This window comes from Pimephales promelas, chromosome 1 (assembly GCF_988280905.1).
Source record: "Pimephales promelas chromosome 1, fPimPro1.hap1.1, whole genome shotgun sequence".
Classification (NCBI taxonomy): Eukaryota; Metazoa; Chordata; class Actinopteri; order Cypriniformes; family Leuciscidae; genus Pimephales; species Pimephales promelas.
In genome coordinates, this window is record NC_142769.1 from 49,820,395 (window position 1) to 49,847,739 (window position 27,345).

General features: G+C 38.1%; 1 protein-coding gene across 1 annotated transcript; it reads left to right on the forward strand.

Annotated features, from left to right (window-relative positions):
* Window positions 1–18,894: 18,894 nt before the first annotated feature.
* Window positions 18,895–27,345, forward strand: six7 (SIX homeobox 7). Its single transcript, XM_039658396.2, has 3 exons — window positions 18,895–19,502; window positions 22,925–23,088; window positions 25,761–27,345. The coding sequence occupies exons 1-3, from the start codon at window positions 19,095–19,097 to the stop codon at window positions 25,963–25,965; spliced, it is 777 nt and encodes a 258-aa protein (XP_039514330.1). The 5' UTR covers window positions 18,895–19,094; the 3' UTR covers window positions 25,966–27,345.

The window sequence follows — 27,345 nt, forward strand, 5'->3', positions numbered from 1 at the left end:
GTGAAAAAAAAAATAATAATAATTCGCTCCCCAGATGTAGATCTACATTTTGCTTCGTTTCGCTCGGACATTTAACGGCATGTACATACAGGCGGAATCACTCGGACGTTTAACGGCGTAGACATACACGCGGCTAGCTCAAAATGCGTATAGATAACACGCAACTTAACTTGAAAGTGCCGTGTATGTTAACGCAAAAGTCATGATGTGAAAAAACAAAAACAATTATAAGTAAATTATGAAACCAAAAATAAAACTGAAATGCGGCTCCTACACGTTTTTTCGACACAATTTGATTAAATTGGCGCATCGGTTTGCCAAAACTATGAAACACAAAATAAACAAACTAGAAACTTGCAATACAATGTCCTGACCACACGTGACGCCATTGCACACGATAAAAGGTATATTTTCCATGTTAATCAGAGATTTTGTCCTCACCAGCCACGACGGGGCGACACGAGACGATTCTATTCTATGTATCATGAGAGAGATTCCTCTGTCCAGTTATAACCCTTCAGTGGTTTGCCTCATATTTAAAAGACAGGACATTTGCTGTGAATCTGGGAGACTTTTCTTCCACATTGGTCCCTTTAGTTTGTGGTGTTCCTCAGGGGTCAATTTTGGGGCCGTTGTTGTTCTCTCTGTATATGCTTCCTCTAAGCACTAATTTTCGGAAGTGTAGTATTTCACACCACTGTTGTGCCGACGATCTCCAGTTTTACTTTCCTGTGAGCTTAGATAAAACCTGTTCGCTGGACAAAGCACAGGAATGTTACAGTGACATTAAACTTTGGCGTTCTAGCAACTTTCTCCAATTAAATGAAGGATCTCCCATCACACCTACCTTTCCTGATCATTTAAGTTACTTGTCGTAAAGATTGAAGATTGCAATAGACAGACTGGTGCTGTTGATTAGGGTAGCTTTTTTATCTTGAGATCAATTGCAAAAGTAAATCATTTTCTATCCAGTAAGGATTTGGAAATTGTGGTTCACTTTTTTAATGAACCACGATTTGTTTTAGTGAACCACTTTTTTATTTCATCAAAGATTGACTATTGCAATATATTGGTCTCCCCCAGACTATGCTCGTCCGACAGCGGCGAGGCTTAAACCGGGGTGGAGAAATGACTCCATATTACTCCTGTACTGCAATCCTTACATTGGCTTCCGGTTTAATTCAGGATTGATTTCTAAAGTTCTCTTGTTTGTCTACAAGGCCCGATCAGGCCATGCCCCCAGTACATCACTGATCTTATTATTCTCTACTATCCTTCTAGAGTTCTCAAGGCCTCCGATCAAGGGCTTTTAAAGATTCCTTGTTGTCATTTAACATCAAAAGGAGATTGTGCACTTTGGGGCAATATAAATAAAGTTGCTTGCTTGGTATTTTAGAAACGGTTTCTATGGGCTGTATGCACGCATAAGTTCCGCATTTGACGCAAGGATGCTCGTCCATTTCCGGTTGTGGAGATTTAAGCGGAGGAAAACGGGATTATGGCAGACGCTTCAAAATTTACTGTCCTCCCGTATTTGAAACGAAACGTACATACGTTTAGATGTAATTTTATATATAGTTATGTTTATTTAATATAATTTTAAAAAGAAGCATAATTTAAACACAACGAGGGGTGTCTGTTTTATCTGTTTTTGTTACTAACGTTTCTTTAGTACAACCATGGAGTATAAAATTCAATATAAATTCTCGGTATTGCATTGAACTCTACGATCGGCGGAAGTTATCGAGAATCCTGCTACACCTTCACCGGAAATACCGCCGTGCATAGAGCCCATTTCGCGGCTGGAACAACAAACAAAGTTTGGCAATGATAATCTCAGGTGCTGTTTGTGCTTTATTTAATGTTAAAAGAGTGTAATGTGACTGAATATCATTTAGTGCTTCCAGCTTTGTAGCTGTAAAAGCAACAATGGATAATTTACCTCAGATCTTGAAATAAAACAAATGTTCAAATTGTGAACAAACAAGTGTATTATTTGACAAAGATAGTTTTAGTAACTCAGTAGCCTATGTATTTATAATGTTTAAATGGTGAAATATGTGTGAATTTGATTATATAGCCTACCGTAAAATCCATTTTCTCGTGAGTGCCGTCAGGATACTCTCTGGTGCTGTGCATTGCCGCGAGACCCCGCCCACACGCGACACGCTGTTCTGATTGGCTGGGGTTTTTGACTGATTTTGACTACATGACTACAAAATAAAAGACACGAACTATGAAAAGTGAACCAAAAACGTGGCAATGGCACAGCAAAGTCAGAGATTTATACAATTAAATTACACATTTACAGGAGGCTATAACAACGACGGTAATTCCAACTTGATGTAAATGCAAAATCCATAAATATAAAATGTATATGTGTGAATGCAGATGTTGAAACAGTAAATTCATATAATACAAAATACAAAACAAATGTAATCAAACATTTTCAGTCCAGAGTTGTTGCCTCTTTCTACTTAAATTAACAAATGTATTTCAATATACATCATATTTCACATGGGTTAATTCATATTGTTGAATACCACAAAATAATTTTGGCTATTTTAAAAAACTATTGTTTAAAAAACAAACCATGAAATGCATTGATATAAATGCACTTTTAATGGATGTCTTGCTATTTTCTTATTCTCTCTCTCTGTCTCTCTTCTCTAGCCTGAAGAAATGTGTGAGAGGAAGCAGAAGGCATGATGGGTGAGGGGTTGGTGTGGATAAGACGTTTTATTAAGCAGGTTTGGTGAGGTAAAGTGGGGCTTATCCCAGAAGCTTTGAGGAGCAAGGCTTATTTAGGTCACAGAGCTTTACGACACAAGCAATTAGCAGCAGCGCTAGCAGGAGGAGCAGGCCTGAGATTAGCAGAGGACAGGCGCTCCTCGTGCTCCTCAGACAGCTGGGCCTCGTGAGGGGCTTTGGGTCAGGCACCTCCATCTTCCCCGATTTGTTTCTCATCACACGCAACTCACGAGAGAGTGAGCAGATTTTGTTACGGACTCCAGTAAACACTGATTTGGGTGAGAGGCTGATGCCAGTCGCTGCTAGTTAAAGCACAGGTGTGTGTCACTGTCAACTCTAGGACATTAAAGCCCGTAGCTGTAACAAACCCCTTCAGTTAACAAAGCATGTGTAACCTCATGTCCATTGCTGGGTATTTTCTCCTTAAAACTGCAGTGAACCAAAGACAGTCTCAAAAACACTGTCTGAAATCAAAAACTACATTGTAACCAATCACATCAACGTGTGATCGTCAACGAGTGGATCTCTGAGATGCTGTGAGGGGCGGGGTTTATCCTCATTTGCATATTCATAACCACAAATACAAAATCAGGCAAGAGTTCAGCGTAACATTCAATCAATCTAAAAAAAGTTGCCGCCTTAAAATTTTAAGTACTATTAACTTGGATGTTTAAGTTTATTTAAACTTAAATCACATTAAACTAATTTAAAAATTAGTTGAATCTTGTATAACATTAAAAAATGTAAAAAATTGCTGAACTTATTTTGATGAGTTAACTTAAATCTATCTATCTATCTATCTATCTATCTATCTATCTATCTATCTATCTATCTATCTATCTATCTATCTGTCTATCTGTCTATCTATATATCTGTCTATCTATCTATCTATCTGTCTGTCTATCTATCTATCTATCTATCTATCTATCTATCTATCTATCTATCTATCTATCTATCTATCTATCTATCTATATGTCTGTCTGTCTATCTATCTATATATCTGTCTGTCTGTCTGTCTGTCTGTCTATCTATCTATCTATATATCTGTCTGTCTGTCTATCTATCTGTTTGTCTGTCTATCTATCTATCTATATATCTGTCTGTCTGTCTATCTATCTATCTATCTGTCTGTCTATCTATCTATCTATCTATCTATCTATCTATCTATCTATCTATCTATCTATCTATCTATCTATCTATATGTCTGTCTGTCTATCTATCTATCTATATATCTGTCTGTCTGTCTGTCTATCTATCTATCTATCTATATATCTGTCTGTCTGTCTTTCTATCTGTCTGTCATCTAATAAAAACCTATAACCTTCCTTATAAAGTTCAACCATGTTACACAACACGAAGGCCACGCTAACCGTCTCACATAATCAAACCAGGACTTAAAAGCTCACCCAGCTTTGAGAAAAGGTAACCTGTCTATCTCAGTAGGGCAGTGAGACATGTGTCATTGGATTCCTTGGCTGCCGGTGTTTTAAACAGATCCTGCTAATACCTTGATCATGTGTAGGACAGATCTAATGAAAGATGACACTGAAACAGCAGGAGTGACACAGGAGAGCAGTCCAGCAGCATTATAGCCTTCGCTTCATTGGATTTTACACAAACACAGATGGACGCCCAGGTGCATATGGTCCATGACACAACGCTTAAATGGAAACACTGATGTTAAATTTAGTGAACAAAGAATGCAGTTTTAAATGCACAGAGGATGATGTACTTACATTTATAATAAGATACACCATCTCTCATAGACATATACCGAACACGACACATTAGCGCCGGAGAAACCAACCTTTTCTTATTTGAAGTCAATTTAAGACAATACTCCCAAGAAAACGTGATTGAAATGGTTTGATTAGGGGAAAAAAGAAACATTCATGTTCACATCAAAAATCCTCCTGAAACCAACGTAAAATTCATTGTGTGCTCATTTAGCAGTGATAAATGTAAACAAATAATATGATTTAATCCGTCAAATAATTGTGAGTTAAACATTTTATCCAAGATATTGAGACATATGATAGGAACATACAAGGAAAAACTACAACATGCCTCAATGCTGAAAAAGTTCTACTGAACTCTCTTGGAGGAAATTATATGAAAACAGAAAGAATGATTCCTCCTAACCGAAGGAATCAGCAGCAAAACAATAGTGTTTGAGGGAGTACAAATATTAAGAATAAAAGCAGAAGAATGAGAGACGGAGAGGAGGAGACATCATCATGACATCACTGGGTATCAGAGGCTCGTTATGACATCATCGGGTGTCAGAGGGTCATTATGACATCAGATTTTGAATGTTGAACATTCTAACAGTGCAAGTCAATAGCCCCTTTCACACTGCAATCATGGTAAATTACTGTAAAAATTGTCAGAACGGCTTCACCGGTAAATAAAAAAAAGTGCTGTGGCTTTTTACCACTAACAGACCATTCACAGATCAGTTCCAAAATACCGGTAAACTCTGTGATTATATAGTGACCCTTTAAAGTTGTTGACAAATCTCTTCATCTGCCCGGATTCAGTTTGGGTATCACTCCCTTTAAAAAGACATTTGTAAATAGTGCTGAGTGAACGCGTCGTAATTTTATGAATGGTCCAGAGCCGGCTTCTGATTGGCCCAAATCACTTCTTACGTCAGCGTGTTCTGAACTTGTACATGCAAAATACCGGTAATCTTCATTTCGCGTTCACACAGAGAATATACCAAAAATATTTATATTGTAAATATTTATATGTATATTTCAAAAGGTCCTGTTCACACATGATCTGTTACAGGTAATTTAAGAAAGAAATGTGCGAAAGGGGCTAATGAGAGGTTTGAATGTTACATTCCGTACATTATGAATTACCTGCAGAAAATTGTAAAGAAGAAAAAAGTAAGAAAATGTGTCGATTGCCAATCTGCATGGGTGTTGTGTAAATTATGTTTTACCATCATCTGGTAAAATCATAATTCCCGCCAGTATCAGCACACCTCAGCAAGACACATTCATGGAGCACAAACACTGCAGGATGAGTTTAAATCTTTATGTTATAGAGGTTTGATCAGACCAGCACGTGTAACGTGGCTTTCTGTCAGTTGTATTTGTTTCTTGTCTGTTGTCTCTGCAGGAATATTTTTTGTATCAAATAAAACGGTTAACCTGCAATTCACATTTACAACATAAAAACATAGTGATGCATGCCTGAAAGAAGAGTAAGGACATTAATAAAGTGCTAAAAGAAATATAACTATAGACTTTAGGCAGTGTTTTGGGCAGCGGGCTCAGATGGATATGTCGGTGTGGGCGGGGTTTGTGTAGCAGATCAGGGCGTATGGTGGAAGTCACAGAGGCAGGCCTTAATGAGTATTAAAGTATTAGGTGAGAATAAGCCCTCAGGATAAGCTCTTTAGAATTCCTAAACAACTCCAGTAACACCTGTTATATCACACAATCACCTAAGATTGAAATGATTTTTTCCCTTAAGCTTGAATAAGCCCAGCAAGGCATAACTGCTGCTATGCCTTAATCAGATATCACTTTAGAGGTCAAGAAAAGCCAATCACAACAACTATCTATCTATCTATCTATCTATCTATCTATCTATCTATCTATCTATCTATCTATCTATCTATCTATCTATCTATCTATCTATCTATCCATCTATCATCTATTTGTCATCTATCTATCTATCTTCAGCTACATCTTCACTTTTGTTTATTCATTGTTTGAGTGGTCATAAGAGACATATACACTACTGTTTAAAAGTTTGGGGTAAGTAAGATTTTTTAATGTTGAAAGAAGTCTCTTCTGTTCATAAAGAATCCGTTTATTTGATCAAAAAGACAAAAATTAAATTAAGATAATTTCAGGATTATTTCATAAATTTATAAATAGAAAGTTCAAAAAAGCATTTATTTGAAATAATGTTTTTTTCTGTAACATTGATCACCCTTGTGAAAGATCAACCAGGCTCTCGCAACAGCCAATCACAGCACACTCCCTCACCAGAATTCTAAGCACACACAGACCTCATCACCACCCTCATCAATGACACTAATTAGACACACACCTCACCACAGTTCATTGTCCGGTCTTGTTCGTATGATGAGGACTACATACCTTGCCTTAGCAACTATCTACCTGATATCTCCAGCGATCCTTCTCGAGTCTCCACTCCAGCATCTTGTCTCCATTCTCCTCCATGTTCTTCATTTACTGTTTCGTCCTTCCTCCATGTCCCCAAGTCTCATGGTGTTCTGAGTTCCAGCCATCCACTGCATCATCTACCCGTCATCACTCCTGTAAGAAGAAATATTATATTCACTGCCAGCATCCCGTGCTCCAAATCATCATTGCACTTACCACTTACCCGCTATCAGCTCGGACCGGACCAACACCGACAGACAACATTATGAGCTCACCGGAACCGATCCAGGACAACACCAGCTCTTCCTCGCGGGCTGAAAAGTGTTCTTGCCACCAACGCTCAGAGCAGTTCCTTAGTTACAACATCAACGACACAGGTATCCAGATGGACAAGGGGAAGGTGGAAACCATCTGGAACTGGCCCACACCATCAACCATCAAAGAACTCCAGCGTTTCTTTGGCTTCACCAACTTTTTGGTTCATCCTCGGTTACATTTCCATCACCAGCCCACTCACCAGTCTCCTGAGAAACAAGCCCAAGTCTCTATCCTGGTAACCAGCTCCCAAACGAAGCATTCTAACTGCTGAAGACAATCACCAGCGCACCGCTCTGTCCACCGCACTGCATCGTTCAGTAGGGACTTTAAGCAACAGCTGCTGATAGAACGGCGACGGCAGCCGGAAATAAACAGTTAACTGCCGTAGCTAAAGAGCGCAAAAATCACTAAGCAACAGTAAAGAGGACGGCATAGGGAATAATTTAATCATCAGACAAAATACAAAAAGAAAGTGATTTTAAAAAGAAAGAGAAGGGTTGATTTTAGCACTTAATGATATACAGAAACGATTTCAATGCCACATAACCTAAAACATAACATTAACTGTCTTAATCTGTCACGTAGTAACGACTACGGCAAATCAGCTGTTCTCCCGTAGTAGACGGTTACAGTAGAACGTCAAGAAGTAGCAGTTAATGTCGCGCATGCGCAATAGAACGCCAGAATGCCGTTGCCGTTCCACCAGAGGCTGTTGCTTAAAGTCCCTATTGTGGAGGTGGATGCCTCCACTACCGGGGTAGGAACGGTGTTTTTCGAGCAGCAGGCGACCCCAGCCAAACTCCATACATGTGCCTTCTACTCTGTAGTTACTCTCTAGCCCATAGCCGGGCTGTGCCCTTCACAGTCCAGTACTTCATGTCCAGTATTTAAAAGAAGCCAATAGAGTCAATCCCCGCCAGGCCCATTGGGCCTGGTTCTTTACCCAATTTAAAGCTGCCGTCGGCAACATTTTTTGATAATATTCAATAAAATCGACACTATAATCCGACAGAACAACATAAATAAAGTGGTTTTAGAAAAAACCCGAGCTTCTAACTCCATCTAGAAGTTATTTGTTTTGCAAAAATCAACCGCTCCCGGATCATCGGATCCAGTCAGCGCAGGGGGGTGTGAGATCTGACTGTCAATCACAGATCGGGCACATGCCACCCCTTGCGCACGTTACAGTCACATGCACACCCCTGAAGTTCGCGCAGTAAGGAAGAGTGATGGCAGAACACTAAAAAACCAAATAAGCTCATTTAGAGTATAAATGACGTTAGCAATTGCAATATATTGGTAGATTAGCCAGGGCAGCATACCTCCAAATAATCCATGGTGTTGAATGTTGATGGATGCTGATGAAACGGTCGCGTTCACAGATAACCTGGTGCACACGCACTCGAGTATGAAACTCTGTGGGAGGGTATTCGTTGAAAGTGGGGGAGGGGCATGAGAGTTGTAAACATTCAAAATTTTGCCTAAGTCACTCAATCTGCCAGACTTGTCGACTGCAGCTTTAATTTCTCCACTTCCTATTGTCCATGTTCAAAGAATGTGAAGGTGGATGCTCTTGTCCATCTGTATGCTACAGAAGAACCTGAGCCCAATCTGCCACCCCAGTTGATTGTGAGTCCTATCCAATAGTCTTCAGACTCAATCACCTCCTCCAACACCGCTACGCTGGGCTGTCCCCCGGACATCAGAATGAGCACGAGGATGCCTCTTCCACTCTTCGCACACATCCTTGGGCACTGACCACCTAGGGGCCAACAACACCTTCTTGCTGCTACGAGATCACTTCTGGTGGCCTAACATGTCTAGGGATGTGAGAAAGTTCATTCAAGGATGTGCAGACTGTGCCATGGCCAAGAGTCTTCACCATCTGGCAAACTTTTTCTGCTGCCTGTTCCCAACCAACCTTGGTCAACCTTAGGAGTGGACTTCATGTCTGACTTCCTCATCTTCCAACAGTAATGCATGCATCTTGGTAATAATTGATCAATTCTCCAAATCCTGTCGCCTTATCCCACTCAAAGGGCTACCAACAGCAATGGAAACAGCAGAACTCCTCTTTAATCACATCTTCAGATACTAAATAATTCCAGAAGACAACAATTCGGACCGCAGTTTATATCAAGGGTACGGTAAGTGTTCATCTCCCTCCAAGGTGTGACCGTAAGCTTATCATCATCCGGGTACCACACGTAGTCGAATGGGCAGGCCGAGAGAAAGATCCAGGTAATTGGACATTTCATACGAACCTTCTGCCAGGGTCACCAGAACTCTTGGAAACAGTTAATAGGCTGGGCCGAGTATGCCCAGAACTCTCTCCACCAACTGTCTACTGGACTCACCCCATCCACAGCGTACTATGTTACCAAGCACCGTTGTTCCTATGGTCAGGGGAACTGTCCACTTTTTTTCCAACAAAAGTGACCAAATGAATCAAAGCACAAATAACATTAGTCCACACTTGTATTTTCTCAGTTTTTGAATTTTATGTTATCAGAGGTTAAATGCAAACACATTTTTTTTATCTACTTTTAAATCTTATTTCATGCAAAGTGATAATATAATTGCACTTTCATTTTCTCAATTTGAAAGTTTTTAATGCTGTTATTTGATGTTAAGTTTTTGAAATAGTTAATAAAATACAGTAATGTATTTCTAACACAGGAATGTCAAATTAGCATGTTACCTTTTGCACAAGAAAATTATTCAGTAAATAAATAAATTAATAAATATGCCGCAAGTTTAACCCCCCCCCCCAAACCCCCCCCCCCCCCCCCCCCCGTCTGTAACATTGACTGGTCCATTACCTAAGAAAATAATTCTGATGCGTTCTTCAGTTTGTAAACACACAATTAATGTTTAAAATAATGCATTTACAATGGAAATCTATGGAGTGTATACAAGAAGAAATATATTTTCATCCATACAAAAGAGTGTGTTATTTGAGCTGCACAGGTATCTGATTTAAACACAATTTTATGCATATATTTTTTAAATGGAGCATGATTTGCTGTTTATTTGCACATGCATCACACACATTTTTTATCAGTAGTAATCGACAGCAGGTCAACTTTACGCATTTTAAATTAACGGTAAATTGTAAATAAAACACTATGACAGTATAGAGGTCAAAGGTCAACAGGTGAATGTTTGACGAGACAAGGAGAAAGAGGAAAATAAACTTCACACATCCAGAAAATGCTAAACCTTTAGCTCACAGCTGACATTTTGATGACTGACAACTGACATCTTAATGTAATCTTAACTCTAAGCATGTAAACACAAAATCATAAATAAGCTGAAGAGATTTAACATTTCACTTTTAGTAAAACAAATTCATAAATATAATGATTATTTAATGCTGTTAAATCAATTATCACAATTAATCGCATCTAACATAAAAGTTTGTAAATATATAATGTGTATATACAGTACAAACACATATATACTGTGTGTGTGTGTGTGTGTATATATACTTTATAATTTATATATGTGTTAGTGTGTCTGTTTCTCTGTGCATGTTTCGGTTTGTGTCTGTGTGTGAGTGTGTTTCTCTCTCAGTCTGTGTTTGTCTCTCTCTCTCTCTCTCTGTGTATGTGAGTGTGTGTTTGTCTATCTCACTCAGTTTGTGTGTTTGTCTCTCTCTCTATGTGTATTGTGAGTCTCTCTCTCTCTCTCTCTCTCTGAGGAAAACAGCTTATAAATCATATAGTCATAAATCATGACTATATAGCCTATAAATCATGTTTTTTGAAAATGTAAAAATGCAGAAAGTTTTGTGTGATGGGTAGGCTTCAGGTTAGTGTAAGGTGAGAGAATATAGTTTGTAATACAAAAACCATTACGTCTATGGAGAGTCCCCATAAAACACGAAAACACAACGTGTGTGTGTGTGTGTGTGTGTGTGTGGCCAGCATTATGGGGACCAGATGTCCTTACAAAAGTGGCAATATATGATAATATAAAAATCATTATGGAAAGTCCCCATAAATCGTGTGTGTGTGTGTGCTCTTCCTATTCCCGCTGATTGGAAAACAGTTTATCTTTTCTCCTCCACTCCACAACAACACAAGGGGAAGTGGAGCAGTCGTTTATTTTGCGAATGGCACCAGCGTGTTGTAGAGGGGAGGGGGGAGATACGCAACAGTGTCTCATTGATTTGCAAACGAGTTTGTAATTAGCTGTTTGCAATAGGGTATTAGTGTGTGTGTGTGTGTGTGTGTGTCTTTCAGTAAGAGCACCCCTTAAGCACATTTTTTGTGATTGTGTGTCACTCTTGTCTTGGGTAAATGAGGATGCTCCATGATAAGGAGATAACACTAATTAGTTCTCCACCCATTTACTTGTTAACTGTGTTTGTGTGGATTTACTCCATCCCACACCCCCGCTGCTTCTGCCCGCTGGCCATGTTAACAGCTCATTTAAGCAGAAGGAGCTGAATTTAAGCCTAATTAATTATGCCAAGTGGGGCTCCATGGCAGAGACTGGAAATAATGTGAAGAGACACTTCATATATGACTCCGACTTATCGGATCATAACTGTAGCTGTGGACAGATAGAAACAAAGAGCATATAATTAATAAGCATATTGTGCATACAATTTGCATTCAATTAATTTTGTAATTTTTTTAATCCGTCTGTAGGAACTACAATCTGTTTGGTTTTGGTCGTAAAAAGGACAGATATAATAGCTACAGCTTTATTATTATATTTATATATTTTTAAATGTATTAAAATGTCGTATATTAATATTATTTTGAAGGTATTTTGAGTATTAAACGATATGTTAAAAAACTGGCAGTTCAGCTAAACGTTTTATCCTATTAATTCAGAGGCTCTATTAAACAGAACCTTCAAATTAATTAAGGTTTTAGAGGGACGGTTGTATTTTTCAAATCCGCCATGTTTTACAATTCAAAGGAGAAATTAAAACAAAGTTGGATTACAAGACAATTAAGAAAGTGTTTTACTCTGATCTGTTCCAATTACACTCACTGGCAGACGTATTGAGCCATAAGTCAATAAGTGAGCCACACACACACACACACACATGGAAGTAAAATAACGGCATATGTTTTTGAAACAAAAAAAGCCTGTTGAATTGCACTACCTAAAAAAAATATGCATTTCGATGCATTGTATTTTTTAGGGCTGAAATTCAGCATGATTGAATATTTAAGCTGTGAATATTTCAATTCGAAACATTTCAAACACATTTTTATTATTAAAAAAATCAATAATCCATATTCACCTTTCATATTTCACTTCCAAAATATTCAAACTGTTTAACAGGATTGTAATACCCCAATACTTCATCATACTCAAGGATTCCTTTTCCGTCGGGACAAAAAAGCTTAACATAGCTTAATGGACTAATGCAGTAAACTAATAGACCAAACCCGCACCTCATTGGGGGTGTACGCTGTACTATATGTGATGCGATCTGGGAAAACCCCTCGGATGTCGCGCTGATGCGTTTTCAGTAAAGTCTAAATATAGACTGAATGTCAGTTTTTTGTCAAAATTGGGTTTTTATTAAATTATTATTCTATAACATCTTGTTTATCATCTCTTAATATATCTTGGGAAAATTCACTAGTTTAGTGCAGAAAAATAGCGATTTATAATGTCCAGCTGAAGGACAGTTCACCTATCAAAATAAACCACATAACAGAATAAAGTCCAGTCCTGGGTGAACTACAACAGCCCACAAGTTTTTATTTATTTATTTTCATCCAGAACAACAGAGTTTGAAGCTGCTCGTTTAAAAGACCTTGCTCGCCTCTCAATCGTCCAATTTCAAAACGGTTTTCACAGGTTGAATTTTGAGTTCGTAAGCTTTCAAATGATACCTAATCTATGTAGCCTGGCTAACGCCAGACCCAATTCTCGTTGAGACTTGGGTCTGGGAACCACATGCACAAATTCTCGTATTTGAGGCGTGGTTTACGAATGCCCGGCGCCATTTATTGGGTGCTAAGAATGTCTTTCAAATGCGCCTGTACGTAGCTCATAGCCAATCGTTTCAATTAGAAAAACACAAGTATTATTAAGTACAGTTTAACATAGAAGTTGAAGTTGTTCTTTGCATTGGAAATTGTTTGTGCTTGTACTTCACAAGTTAAAAAAAAATTTAATTTAATGACTAAAGTCAACAACTTTAATTGGGTACGTGTGCACAGCTGAAAGTTATGCTACTAAAGCGGTAGCTGTATATTGATATTGAAAAGCAACACAACTTAGTGGCACTATGACAACCACAGTAGGTAGTCTACAGTCATAATGACAATATGATATTAATAAATATCACTTACCATTTATAAGTTAAAGGACTTTGTCGACGACGATGCCTAACAGGTACTATACAACTCCGTAGCTAACATGTCTTGCGACTTTGCGCTCATCCAGGCCTCAAGACTGCCGAACAGAAGTTGGTATCGACAATTCTTTATCGCATTTTCTTTCTCGGGACACAGCTGAGCGGCAGATATTCCAAGGTTGACCGCCTCCTGAACTGGTCCTCCATTAGGGCGATTAATGGCGAGACAACAAAAACGACTGGGGTCTTGCGAAGTTTAACGCCAAAAACGGCTCTTTTTTCAAAATAAACTTTCATTCTAAACTACTTAAAACAATATCTAATGCTGCATCAAAAGGTAGCTTCGCGTCTGCTGCCATGTTGTATCCATAGAAATAAACAAACTGCGTCGGTGTGAGGGATAGATGTCATCATCGTCTTGCTGCTCCTTCCCCGTTCTGTGATTGGTTCCCTAAATGAGGCGAAAAATCAGACCATGGTATCCAGACTGCCTTTCAGCGTGAATTGAATCGAGCTGCGGTAAGGCAGTATGGGGAAACCCAGACTATAATCTATGATGATTACTAAAAAAATGTGATATGAAAAAAAGGCAATAAAAAAGGAGCGCCAGTCATCCCGCTAGCAGGATGCGACCGTTAATTAATTAAACCGTTTTTTTCTCAAAATTCCATTTCTGAAAAATCACAGCGATCAGCCGAATTCAGATAACCATAACTTTTGTTACAGACAAACTATTAAAGAAATAAAAACAGAATTAGAAAGGGCTTGAACTCAACTTTAATATAGTCTCAAAACTGTAATATGTCAAATTTCACCATATGGTGGGTTTTCCCAGATCGCATCACATATGCAGCAGACACAGAATATGAACTTAACGCGCAAAGTTTCATGCTGAGCATTTCCCAGTGATAAACTTGCATAAACTCAACACTTGACCAATTAATACTAAAACTTTCTTTTACTCTTTCTCTCTCTATATCTATATCTATATCTATATATATATATATATGTGTGTGTGTGTGTGTGTATGCCTATGTACTGCATTAGATTAAACATGGAAGGTTCATAGAACTTGCAAAATTAGCAAATTTGCAAAGCAAAATAAAAGCATAGTTAATAAAATGTATATTTTTTTTCAAATAGTGCAATTCAACAGGCTTTTTTGTTTCAAAAACATTTGGCATTATTTTACTTCCACACACACACACACACACACACACTCATCCGATCTTCATCTTATGATTCATCCTCTTGTAGAAGCTTGGGAAGGGTTAAGCAGATTTGGAGTCAGTCTGTTCTCAAAGTGTTAAAATGGCTTGGACCTGTTTGCACGCTGTGTGTATATATACAGTGTGTGTGTGTGTGTGTGTGTGTGTGAGAGAGAGAGAGATCTGTGTCTGAGAGTCAGATTAATAGAGAAAATGATCTTCGCTGAGCAAATTTCTCCCGTTCTGTTTTTTGCTGTTAATTCAATGTTTTTAATTAAACATATATAAATATATACACACAGCTGTGTTAAAACAACCATTTCTGAGTTATTTGGCAATCCAGTGCAGGATAAATATTGGACAGAACATATGCTTTTTGATTTATTATGAGTTATTTTAAGCTTGTTGGGTTTTATACATTAACCCATTTGCTGGGTTGTTTTGACATAGTGCTGGGTCAGTCAACCTGTTGAAGGTTTTTCAAAATTAAGAAAATGCACTTTAAAAATCTGTTATATATAGGATATATCGTAAAATACTCACGTTTAATAAACGTAGGACGTGACAGGAGCAGTCAATGGGAATCTTTAGAGAGAAAACTGGCATCAGGAGGCTGTCAAATCATTAAATAACAATTACAATTCTTGTATATAATCAGGCTACATCAAAAACAGCTTTACCTCGTGCCATCTCGTCTAACAGACAATTAATTTTCAACCCATCAAACGAATAGCGCGACCAACATGCAGCACTCCAACTATACCTTTATCACATGACAGCGATCTTGCGTCGTGTTTCTGTCCTGGTCGCGCATTTGTTTCCCATGGAACTTGACATACATGCAAACAAAAAAGGTCAAATGTGAGACTGCAGACAATTGTCTATTTGTACTGTAATAAATTAATAGGAATACAATGTAATACAAACCTTAATTTCATTCAGGAAGTTTCCCCTCAGGACGTTTTCTCTCAGAACAGGAAACAAAATGACCGCTGACAGATGTCCAGTTTTAACCGGTTTGGCACAAACTACCCAACATTGGGCTACATTGACCCAGCGCTGGATAGGCATATGAGGAGGTTTGCCATTTGTATAGACAGTAAAAATGACCCAGCAGCTCAGTTACAGAAAAACTACCAAGCACAAAAAAATAAAAATAACCCAATTAAAAATACCCATCATGTTAAAAATGTTATATATATATATATATATATATATATATATATAATATTTTTATTAAAAAAAACAGTTTGTGTTTTTACTGCAATTTAACTGTTGAAAATGCAATACAATAATAGTGTTACTTTGTAGTAATAATAACAGGACTTTTAGAGTTTTATCATTAAATTATTATTAATTAAGGGAACCCATAATATTAGTCTTGTAAATGTGTATTAGCTGTAGCTGATTTAGTACAGGTAACAGATTTTAATGGATGTCTGAAAGGCATCACAAAGGCTTTTGTTTTTGACAACAAACACTCATAACTTTCAGAAAGGACTAAATAGAATAGACCCTCCCCAATGACAGATCAATGCAGATCTAGACAGATCATTTAGTCCTCAGATAAATCCCTCTAAATCTTGACCTTCACCTGACTGCAACCTTTATTAAACAGTCTGTATGAAGATTTAACATCATTTGCCCTGAGAGAACATTTAAGAGGACTCGTTTTAAGCCATATGAAGATTTGACAAAAGCTGACTCTTAAAAATGCAGTGACTTCGTCCGTAACACAAGATTTGGTTTTTGTTTTCAACACAGAATGTTTAGAAAACAACAAAAAGATTTGTAGTCTGATGTCATACTGTAAGTTCTTCAAAAACAATTATGATTATGAAATTTAATAATGCAAAAGGGCCGTTCCAACGAAACCGGTGCCTTTTCCCTTATTTTTTTAATGTTTAAGATGTTAAACATTTCATCAGACAAAGAATGTTAAGATATGTTGACTGGAAAACAAAATATATGATAAAGACATCAAATAAAACCGGACATTCATCGGTCCTTGAAGAGTTCACATCAGAATTACATAATAAGAGATTTTTTCTATTATAATTTATAAAAAATGTACACCATTTTAATAGATAAGAGATAAAGTTATGACGATAACAAGTGTTTTTAATACAATATGTCCACTAAAATCTAACTTTTTTTTGCATATATTAACTTTTAAAGTATGTGTATATTTGTTTGTGTACATGTATGTGTATTTATATATATATATATTAGGGCTGTGCAAAGATTATTTGCGATTAATCGCATCCAAAATAAAAGTTTGTGTTTAAATAATATATGTTTGTGTGCTGTGTATAATTATTTTCTATATATAAATACATATGCATGCATTTATATATATATATTTAAATTATTTACATATAAATACTGTATATATATATATATATAAATACATAATTTATATTATATATAAATATTTTATATATGAATAACACATTTTTTAAATATATACATACATGTGTGTGTATTTCATATATACAATATAATTATACACAGCACACACAAATATATTACGTAAACACACTTTTATTTTGGATGCGATTAATCGCACTTAATCTTTACACAGCCCTAATATATATATATACTTGTCACACTTTTATTTTTAAGAACAACACGTTTATAACTCTATAATTAGCCAGCAGCCAGGCACATTTCAAAAATAAAGGTAATTACCCATTTGTTTAACCAGTTTGTTGACAGATGCTTATTTTAAAGCGGATTAATAGTAAAATGGTCTCCTGGAGGACTGATTAATGTCCAGAAGATCTCAAGGATTGAATGGAGAGAGGGGATATTATTGTATACAGTGTGGGGCATCAGGCGCTCAGACCTGCTCCAGGGTCACAGAGGATCTGGTATAAACGTGTCCAGATTAATTAAGGAGGTATTAGTCAGTCGGGATTGTGGTGGATTCTGAAGCGATTTAGGCAACATGCATCTCAAAACGTCTCCTCGGACAGGCATGCGATAGTGATTTCCATGGCCTAAGCGCCTCGTTCAGATCCAATCCCAATTAAACGGCACAACAACACTGGAGCCCTTTGCTCCATTTACCTTTTGACAGCATGAGCGCCCGATCAACGACTCAAAGAGATCCGGAACGGACAAATGCAGACAAAATTTGTGTCAAACTGACTCAACTAGTCAAAGGAAAGTGAGAAAATCTGCTATCAGTGAAGTCTAGACACTCCAGTTTTGGTGTAGGCTACTATTATACTTTTTTATTAGCTACTGTTTAGATTGTCAAATTAAGATTCTACAAAATTTCCACTGCAGGTTTTGGGGGATTACAAACAATAGATAGATCAAATATTACTACTAGCGACATATTGATTAATATAATTTTACTTTTTAGATTTTTTATTCATTTAAATTGTTAATATTCTTATTTTAACATCGTCATATGTAAGCGACTATTTTAGTCTACCCAAAATCATAGATAGTAGATGATATACAGAGAGACAGATGATTAATGGACGGACACAGATAGATAGATAGATAGATAGATAGATAGATAGATAGATAGATAGATAGATAGATAGATAGATAGATAGATAGATAGATTTAAATATTAAATCATTACAATGCCATCATATCTTTATACCAGCAGACATTTTTAAGTCGCGATTTGAATCTGTGAATCTGCAATGTGAAATGAATGTATTTCTGTATTCTACATAATAATTTCATCTAGCATAAGAGTGAGTTTATATCAATATGAAATTTAGATGTTGCATAAACTCTTAACCTCCATCTTGATGACATTTCATTACTTTTTACTAGTAGCCTTGTTAATATACATGTATAACTTCAAACTCGCATCACTTGGCAGATCAAACTCTCTCATGTGCATTAGCCTACACCACGACTGTTTTCACTGACAGCATCATGACTCGATCTTCCTGTATTTATCCCGCAGAATGAAATAAAGTCGCTGTCGTGACAGTTAGTTAGTCTAACAACCTGATCAGTCTCTCCGCGAACAGCAACCCCCCGCTAAGTGGCTAATGACCGAGGCGTATAATCCTCCTCAAAACAAGCACAAAGATGCTAATTGAATCTCTATAAATAGGCTTGACTTCTGCTGCTCCTCCTTTACTAGAAGCGGCACCGAGAACGCCGGTGTTCCGCGAGTTCACGCAGATCCTACCGAGAAATCAGTCTGTCTAGAGCTACATTACATAACAGGTGTCTCCTCGAGTCACTCAGTGTTTATCGCGTTACTTGAACTGAATCAGAGAAAGATGCAAAGCGAAATCGTGATATAAGGAGGCGCGCAAACTTTTAAATCACAATCCCTGACAGACAAACCTAGTCATGTTTCCTCTGCCGATGTTCACGGCCGAGCAGGTGGCGCGAGTCTGCGAGAACCTGGAGGAGACTGGAGATATCGAGCGCTTGGGCCGCTTCCTCTGGTCTCTGCCCGCCGCCGTGCCCGGTTCGACCGGGGAACTTCTCAACCGTCACGAGTCGGTGATGCGCGCGCGCGCGCTCGTGGCTTTCCACGGCGGGAATTTCGAGGCTCTCTATCAGATCCTGCAGAGTCACCGGTTCACGCGCGAGTCCCACGCGAAGCTGCAGGACCTGTGGCTGGACGCGCATTACCGCGAGGCGGAACGGCTGCGGGGGAGACCGCTGGGCCCGGTGGAGAAGTACCGAATCCGGAAGAAGTTTCCCCTTCCTCGAACCATCTGGGATGGCGAGCAGAAGACGCACTGTTTTAAGGTGAGAGTCTTTTTCAAAAGACTGTGATGATGACGTGTTTTAACGGTCATCGACTTCGAATATCCTGCAGAGTTTTTTATATTTACATTTTTTTTTTAGATGTGTGTACGTTTATAACACTAACATGTTATTAGTTTGCATTCAATTACACACACACACTCACACAAAACAAGAAAAGTTAACGCTGCTCTTTGACCCAGCAGCTGCAAATTACTCTTTTTGAGAGTTGTGAAAGTTTTTCTTTTGATATTTAAGCAAATGGGAACACAAATTAAATTAGCTAAATAAAAAATGAAGATGAATTTCTGATTCAACGTATAGGCCTACATACCGTTCAAAAGTTTGGGTTAAAGAAATTAACGTTACTTTTATTCAGTAAAGACACACTGCTTTAAGGTGAGGTTTTTTTTTTTCACAGACTGTGATGACGTGTTTAACAGTCATCAGCATCGTAAATCCTGCAAAGTTTTTTTTTTTTAAATATATGAATAAATATTTACATTTATAATACTATAGTACCCTAATTAATAATAATAAAGTAGCCTATTAACTGACGTGTTTTAACGGTCATCATTTTTATCGGTCAACAATTATGGAATTATTTATTTATTTAACTTTCATATTGTTTTTCACTTTTACAATAATCTACCAAGTGTCTCCTTTTAAAAAGGAACCACACTTCAAGTCTGTGCTTCAAAGTATTCAAGAAAATGTCAGTTAAGAAGCACAAAATATGTCTCCCAAACTCAAGCATGGACTCATAAACATTTGAACGATCATCATTTTTACAACTAAACAAATTCAGTAAAGTGTGTCGAACATTTGACTGAAAGAATCAAGCGATACTATATCCATGTAATTTAGTAAGTTCAAACAAGCTAGTTAGTGGATAATGCACAATTTGTTTTCAAATATGACTTTCTATGAATATAATAACTTTTGTAATATAGTGAATTTTGTGTAAATATGGCAAATATGCCACCCTTCTCTCACTATCAAATACTGAAAATGCATATTATCAGTAGACTAAATCCATACACACACACATGCATGCATGCATACATATAAAACACTAATTTATCCTCATGTAATTATTAAAATTTCAATCTTAATTAGAATGCATTAATCAAAGCCTAAAACAGCAGGATTTGTTGAAAACTGTGGTTCTTGTTGTAACATTGTAGATGAACTGGTTAATGCAAGTCAAAAATATAATTAATTTTACAGTATGTGCACTTACAGTGTACTTACCTAAGAAAGTACTGTTAATATAATGTGTAGTATGGGTGTAGGTTCGGTTATTGCAATTAACAAGCACATATTATGTGCATGGGGAACAGGACTCTAAAATAAAGTGCTCCCATTATGTCCCATGTAATTAATTTTTAATGAATCAACTTAACTACATTAAGTAACAACAAAGTCATTTGAAGGGTCTGAAACCAGATCTTTGGGTCACAACTGCATTTTCAGTTCGAGTAAAAGTGCAAACAAACAGCGACTTACAGTAATTACACCGCGACAATGTAAACACATCTTTAAGCTCCTGCACCTATGATCTCATGCCGAGCGTCTCCACGCGTCAGGACAGCGCACATCGCATTGAGACGTCGCTGTCAGTCTGTGCGCAGCTTGTTTTAAGCCTCTTGAGCCGAGGACCACCTGTGGCATTTAAGCTCTCCTTCCGCACAGACGACTTTCTACCTTTTCACCCTGTCCCAGACACTAGTGCTCAGATTAACCAACAGCTCAACAAAGCTCTCATAACGAGTCCCTCATTGTTTTTGGAGACTGAGCGAATGTGAATTGCAATGGAAAGTGGATTTTAATACGTGCAGCGTTGGCGGCTCGGGTGCTGGGTCACTATACAAAGGTGGTCAGTAGTTATACCGCAAGGAAATGAACCTTAATCACTGGCCAGTCGACAGATTACTCCAACAGACTGTAAATGAGATCTGATGGCTAGCTCTTTTTAACACGCAAACCAGGATTGACTTCAGAAGCCCTGATCCAGGAGCAGTGCTTTAAGCCTAATGCCAACTTCTGCCCTTCTTAGCTCGGATTTCCAAGGACATTATAATGGAAAACTCTATATAATGGAATCAACACTATAAGCAGTGGGTTTGATTTGTGACTTGAATGTTTTTTTGTGAAACGAGCTGCAGGATTGATCCTCATTAGCAGACGAATAAAAATGCGATCTATAGACCATTTCACAAGATGTAAACAACACTGGTCCAGAAGCACTTCCTGTTTCAGTTTTTTAACACTACATAAAAGCTGGGATAAAATACAACCAACAGAACATATAAAACTGAATCAAAAAGTTAAACAAACATCTTCAAGATATTTTCTTTACATGTGAAATAAAGAAAACGGTTACAAACTGAAACAGGAAGTGCTTCTGGACCAGTCTTGTTTACATCTTGTGAAGTGGTCTATAAATGCATCCCAATCAATCATTTTATCCCTTAAAACTCATCTTTGAGCACCAAAATGACACATATAAGCGTTTTGTCTTCATGCCTTAAAATAGCTTGAATGTAACTCGACACCCTTGCCGCATTTAGTATACAGGGTTCAATGAATATGCAAATGAGCCCCGCCTCCACTCACTCACTCACAATTTTGAGACTGTCTTTGGTTCACTGCATTTTTAAGGAGAAAAATACTCCGCAAATGACTTATTTACACGTGGTTTGTCTTAAAGCATATTAAAAACGGCAAGTAGACATATAAAACAACATTAAAAGCTTGGTTTTCACCACTGGGGGACTTTAATGTGCTATAATAAGATATAATGCTATTATCCTTCCTGAGCCTTTTTAAAGACTCCAGTGAAACACTCACAAGGTTGGCCAGAGAGGTGATTTATAGTTCAGTGTTTCTTGGAAATGTGAATCTGAATAAAATTTGCATTTAGGATTTTATGATTCAACGTATGCACTACGATTCAAAAGTTTGGGTTAAAAAAAAAACTTTTGTTTAGTTAAAGATGCATTAAACTGGTCGAAAGTGACGGTAAAAACATTTGTGTTGTAACTAAAGTTTTCGGTTTCAAATAAATGCTTTTTAATCATCAGAGATTCCTGAAATGTTTTAATGTTTTCAACATAGGTCATAATAATAATAATCAGAAATGTTTCGTGAGCAGCAAATCAGATTTCTGAAGGATCATGTGACTATTAAGATACAGCTTTGATCAAAGGAATAAATTACACTTTACTATATATATATTCACATTGAAAACTGTTATTTAAAATAGTAATACTATTACACAATTTACTGTATTCTTGATCAAATAAATGCAGCCTTGGTGAGCAAAAACATTAAAAATTGTACTGACCCTGAACTACTGTGAAGTTAGCAAGAAAATGTATCTTTTTGGACTGAGTAACATTGGTCTTGATTCTGTTTTCCAGGAACGAACCCGCAGCCTCCTCAGGGAATGGTACCTGCAGGATCCCTATCCAAACCCCTCCAGAAAGCGTCACCTGGCTCAGGCCACCGGGCTCACCCCCACACAGGTGGGCAACTGGTTCAAGAACAGAAGACAGCGGGACAGAGCAGCATCTGCTAAAAACAGGTACACAAACTAACACACAGTGTTAAGGCCATTGCACACTGAGTACGAAATTTTCGTATGCGTTTTTTCGTGTTCGTCAGCCTAAAAATTCGTCACGCACAGAAACCTTGCACTGAGGATGCAGTGAGGATGTGAGGATGATTTTGTTGTCCTCTCTCTAATTGAAAAGAGAAGAAAGAGAAAATATTACGTCCATAATCCCAACATGACGTCATGACTTTTGCGTAAACATACACGCCACTTTCGAGTCAAGTGGAGTGTTATCTCTACGCATTTTGAGCTATCTGCGTCTATCCGCGTGTATGTCTACGCCAAGCGTGCCGCACAAGCCCTCAAAAGTGAAGCCAAAACGTCTCGATCGCCCCCCTGTGACCGGTCCTAGTATAGCTCATAACCCCCGCCTCCCCATGTTATTCAACGGGACGCGAGACCAACTAAACAATTAAATTACACTTCACATATCCTTTTTCCGAAGATAGTTTCTGTCATTTACTGTAGTTTGTATCACGTTGATGTAATTTCAAGTGTTTGTTTTTAAAATAAGTTTGTTTTTAGTTAGTTATGTGATGATAAAAAAACGGTGCTCTGACATCATGATTGACAGCTGTGATTGACAGGTTCTCTGTGCGAGGTAGTCACTGAAGCACCAGCGGACTTTTATTTAATAATGTTGATTATGTGGTTAGTAGTTGTATTTACCTTATTTTAACGAGGTTCTGCGATCAGCAGACATCATTGGAGAAGAACGAAGCAGACAGAGGACACTTAATGAAAGTGCGGGGCGTGTGCTTGCGTTTGATTCAGCGAGAATGAGGGCGTGGCCTTGATTTCGCGGCTTTACTTCCTGCTCACGACTGCGCATGACTGGTCCCGAAACACGCAAGTGCGCAGACTCAAGTTCCAAGATGTCAGCGTCATATCGGGACACTGGCGGCTTCAGTTCTCTCTGATGGAAAAGAGCGAAGGGGCGTCGTCCATCTTTTTTTACAGTCTATGGTCTACGCCATTAACGTCCGAGTGATTCCGCGTGTCTGTACACAACGTCAAATGTCAGCGCGAAATGAAGCAAAACGTAGATCTACATCAGTTGGATGCTTTGCTTGCGATTCTGGAGCCACATATTAAAAACAAGACCACCAATTTCCGTGAACCAATCGATTCTGAACAGAGACTGGCAGTATGTCTAAGGTATGGACACACGCACGCACGGACGCGCCAGTGGAAGCGCTGGGCAGACAGAACAGCTGTATAGGCTACAGGTTATTGTACCCAAATAATACATTAGCCTATAGTTATCGAATTGGCTGCTCAATCACACATTCATCGATCCGAAATTTCAATCTGATTGAAAGGGGAGGTTATTCCTTTAATAATCCAATCGAGAGAAGAGAACATAAACACTTGATCAAATTGAAAACTGAAACTGAGAGCACTGCGCATATGTGCAATGATGTGCGGAACGAGCTCCATAGACGGTAAACGAGCTCCCCCGGCCCTGAATTGTCGAGAAAACCTCTCAAAATGCTGGCTGAGGATGCGAAAAACGCAGAAAATTGAACCCGATCCGAATTTTTTTATGACGGACGAAAGTTTCGGAGGCGGTGTGCAAGCGTGATTGACATAACGCGAGGTCGATTTTTTTTTTTTTTTTTTTTTTTTTACGTGCGGAAATTTCGGATGCGAATTTCGGACTCAGTGTGCAATGGCCTTAAAGGAGTAGTTCACTTTTGAAAAAACTTTACCTGATAATTTACTCACCCTCATGTCATCCAAGATGTCCATGTCTTTCTTTCTTCAGTCGAAAAGAAATTAAGGTTTTTGATGAAAACATTCCAGGATTTTTCTCCATATAATGGACTTCAATGGGGACCAAACGGTCCAAGGTCCAAAATAACAATTTCAGATGCAGCTTCAAATGTCTTTAAACGATATCAGACGATGAATAAGGGTCTTATCATGCGAAACGATCGGTTATTTCAAAGCTTATTCCAAAAATGGACAAATGCTAACCTTACTCTATTCTGTGAGGCGCGTTTGTAACGTCACGTAATACGTACTTACGTTTAAAAGGTCACGGGCGACATAGCCGGAAGTACAGAGTCAGTGTTTACAAGTTGAACGCATAGGTTGAACGTGCAAACTAACTCAAACGGCGTTTACAAAAAAGCAATTAAAAGGTAAAACAACGATGTCGGACGATTTTGATTCTGTACTTCCGGCTACGTCGCCCGTGACCTTTTGAACATAATTACGTATTACGTGACGTTACAAACGCGCCTCACAGAATAGAGCAAGGCTAGCATTTGTTCTTAGAAAAGTTACATTTTTGGAATAAGTTTTGAAATAACCGATCGTTTCGCATGATAAGACCCTTATTCATCGTCTGGTGTCGTTTAAAGACATTTGAAGCTGCATCTGAAACTGTTATTAACTGTCTTTTGGACCTTGGACTGTCTGGTTCCCATTGAAGTCCATTATATGGAGAAAAATCCTGGAATGTTTTCATCAAAAACCTTAATTTCTTTTCGACTGAGGAAAGAAAGACGGACATCTTGGATGACATGGGGGTGAGTAAATTATCAGCAAAAGTTTTTTCAAAAGTGAATTACTCCTTTAACAGGGACACAAACTAACACACAGCAGTTAACATTCTTCTGTTGTTTTTCTCCCAGACTACAGCAGGATTCCTCCCTCCTCCCCTCCGGCAGCTCTCCCGAATGTTCCTCCTCGGAGCACAACACGCTCCTCCAGGGCTCGTCCCCGCGGCGTCCCGGGAGCCCGGAGAACAGCGACTGCAGCTCAGGCACGGGGCCGAGGGGGACCGGGGCCTCCACGCCCGACATCTCCGTCAGCAGCGACAGCGAGTTCGAGTCGTGAGGAACGCCTCGCCTGGACCCCGTCAAAGCGTATAGATGCACTTAAAGAAAGACTGAGAAATCAGCTTGTGAATGGACTTCCAGATTTGACACACACACACTCAAAAAAGACTTTCAAAGGCCTCTTAAAAGGCATGTGCCAAATAAATCTCTTCGGGATCATTGGCTTTGTCAACCATTCAAAAACGAACACTCAGGTGGCACAAAATATGAGACGTATCAAACACGGGAACTATTATGCAAATTTTGTACATGAAGTCTAGCCTAGGCCTTTCGTAGCACTACACACGTCTGTCGAACCCGGGAAAGAGAAACGGTCTGATCTTGCATGTCCATTGAGAACCGGAGAGTAGAGATACTTGCTGCTGTGTGTTTTCAATAGATTCATACGTAGAGTTACATTGCGTTGTTTTTTTTTGTTAAATGAGGATTTAAAACATGAGTTTCACACCGGAATATAACGATGTCACTCTTAGAAGAAAAGGTTCTATTCGGAACCTTAAACGAGGGTTCTGTCGGGTGTTCTATACAGGTGGAACTCGGAAAATTAGAATGTGGTGCAACAGTTCATTATTTCAGTAATTCAAATTCTGAAACAAATATGGATGGATGGATGGATGATTATATTTTTATATATATTGAGCGCCGAACATTTCTGTATTTAATTTTTTTTTTTTTTACTGATTTCATGTAATATTCAAATTTTCTCAGATTTTGAATTTGGGGTTTTCATAAGCTGTAAAATTATAACTTTAGCAAGATATTGTAATGTTTCAAGTTTCACCTGTGTATATTGAACCTTTTACAGTAGGGGTTTGAATATGGGATCATTCATTTTCTTTTTTTAATTTTAATTAAATGTTATGAATTAAACAGCTTGAAAACGTACTTTATCACTAGAAAAACATTTGGATAACCCATTAGACATAGAAGTATTATGCAATCATTTAATGCATTTCTCCATATATATATATAACCTTTTGGCATTTAGTGTTCTTTAAAATTGAGTCCGATGTAGAATCCCAGACAGCCTGTTGCATTCTGGGTATTGAACCTTTTTTTCTAAGAGTGTAGTCTGAATGAGCATCGATTAACTGACATGTGATGGAATATTAATGCTGCTGAACTTGAAATATGCTATGATTTCTGCGCCTCCAAACCTGCGAGGTTTTCCTCAGCTGTTTTAGACACACATCACCTCTGAAGTAACCTATGCCTATGCATACTTTCTGTACGCTTCCCTTTCAACCAATGGCATCACTCGTCTCGGTCTGAAGTCATCTTACTGTATGTGCCTTGCCTACACTTTGAGGACGACGTCAGACTGTATGATCGTCCGCTGTTTTTCGTTTTGACCCCCATACTCACCGATGATACAAGA

Bases quoted from the DNA above. Each gene is read 5' to 3' on its own strand.
- six7 (XM_039658396.2), top strand. From the start codon at position 19,095: ATGTTTCCTCTGCCGATGTTCACGGCCGAGCAGGTGGCGCGAGTCTGC. The intron at 19,503-22,924 runs GTGAGAGTCTTT...TCTGTTTTCCAG, and splicing joins AGAAGACGCACTGTTTTAAG to GAACGAACCCGCAGCCTCCT. The intron at 23,089-25,760 runs GTACACAAACTA...TTTTTCTCCCAG, and splicing joins GCAGCATCTGCTAAAAACAG to ACTACAGCAGGATTCCTCCC.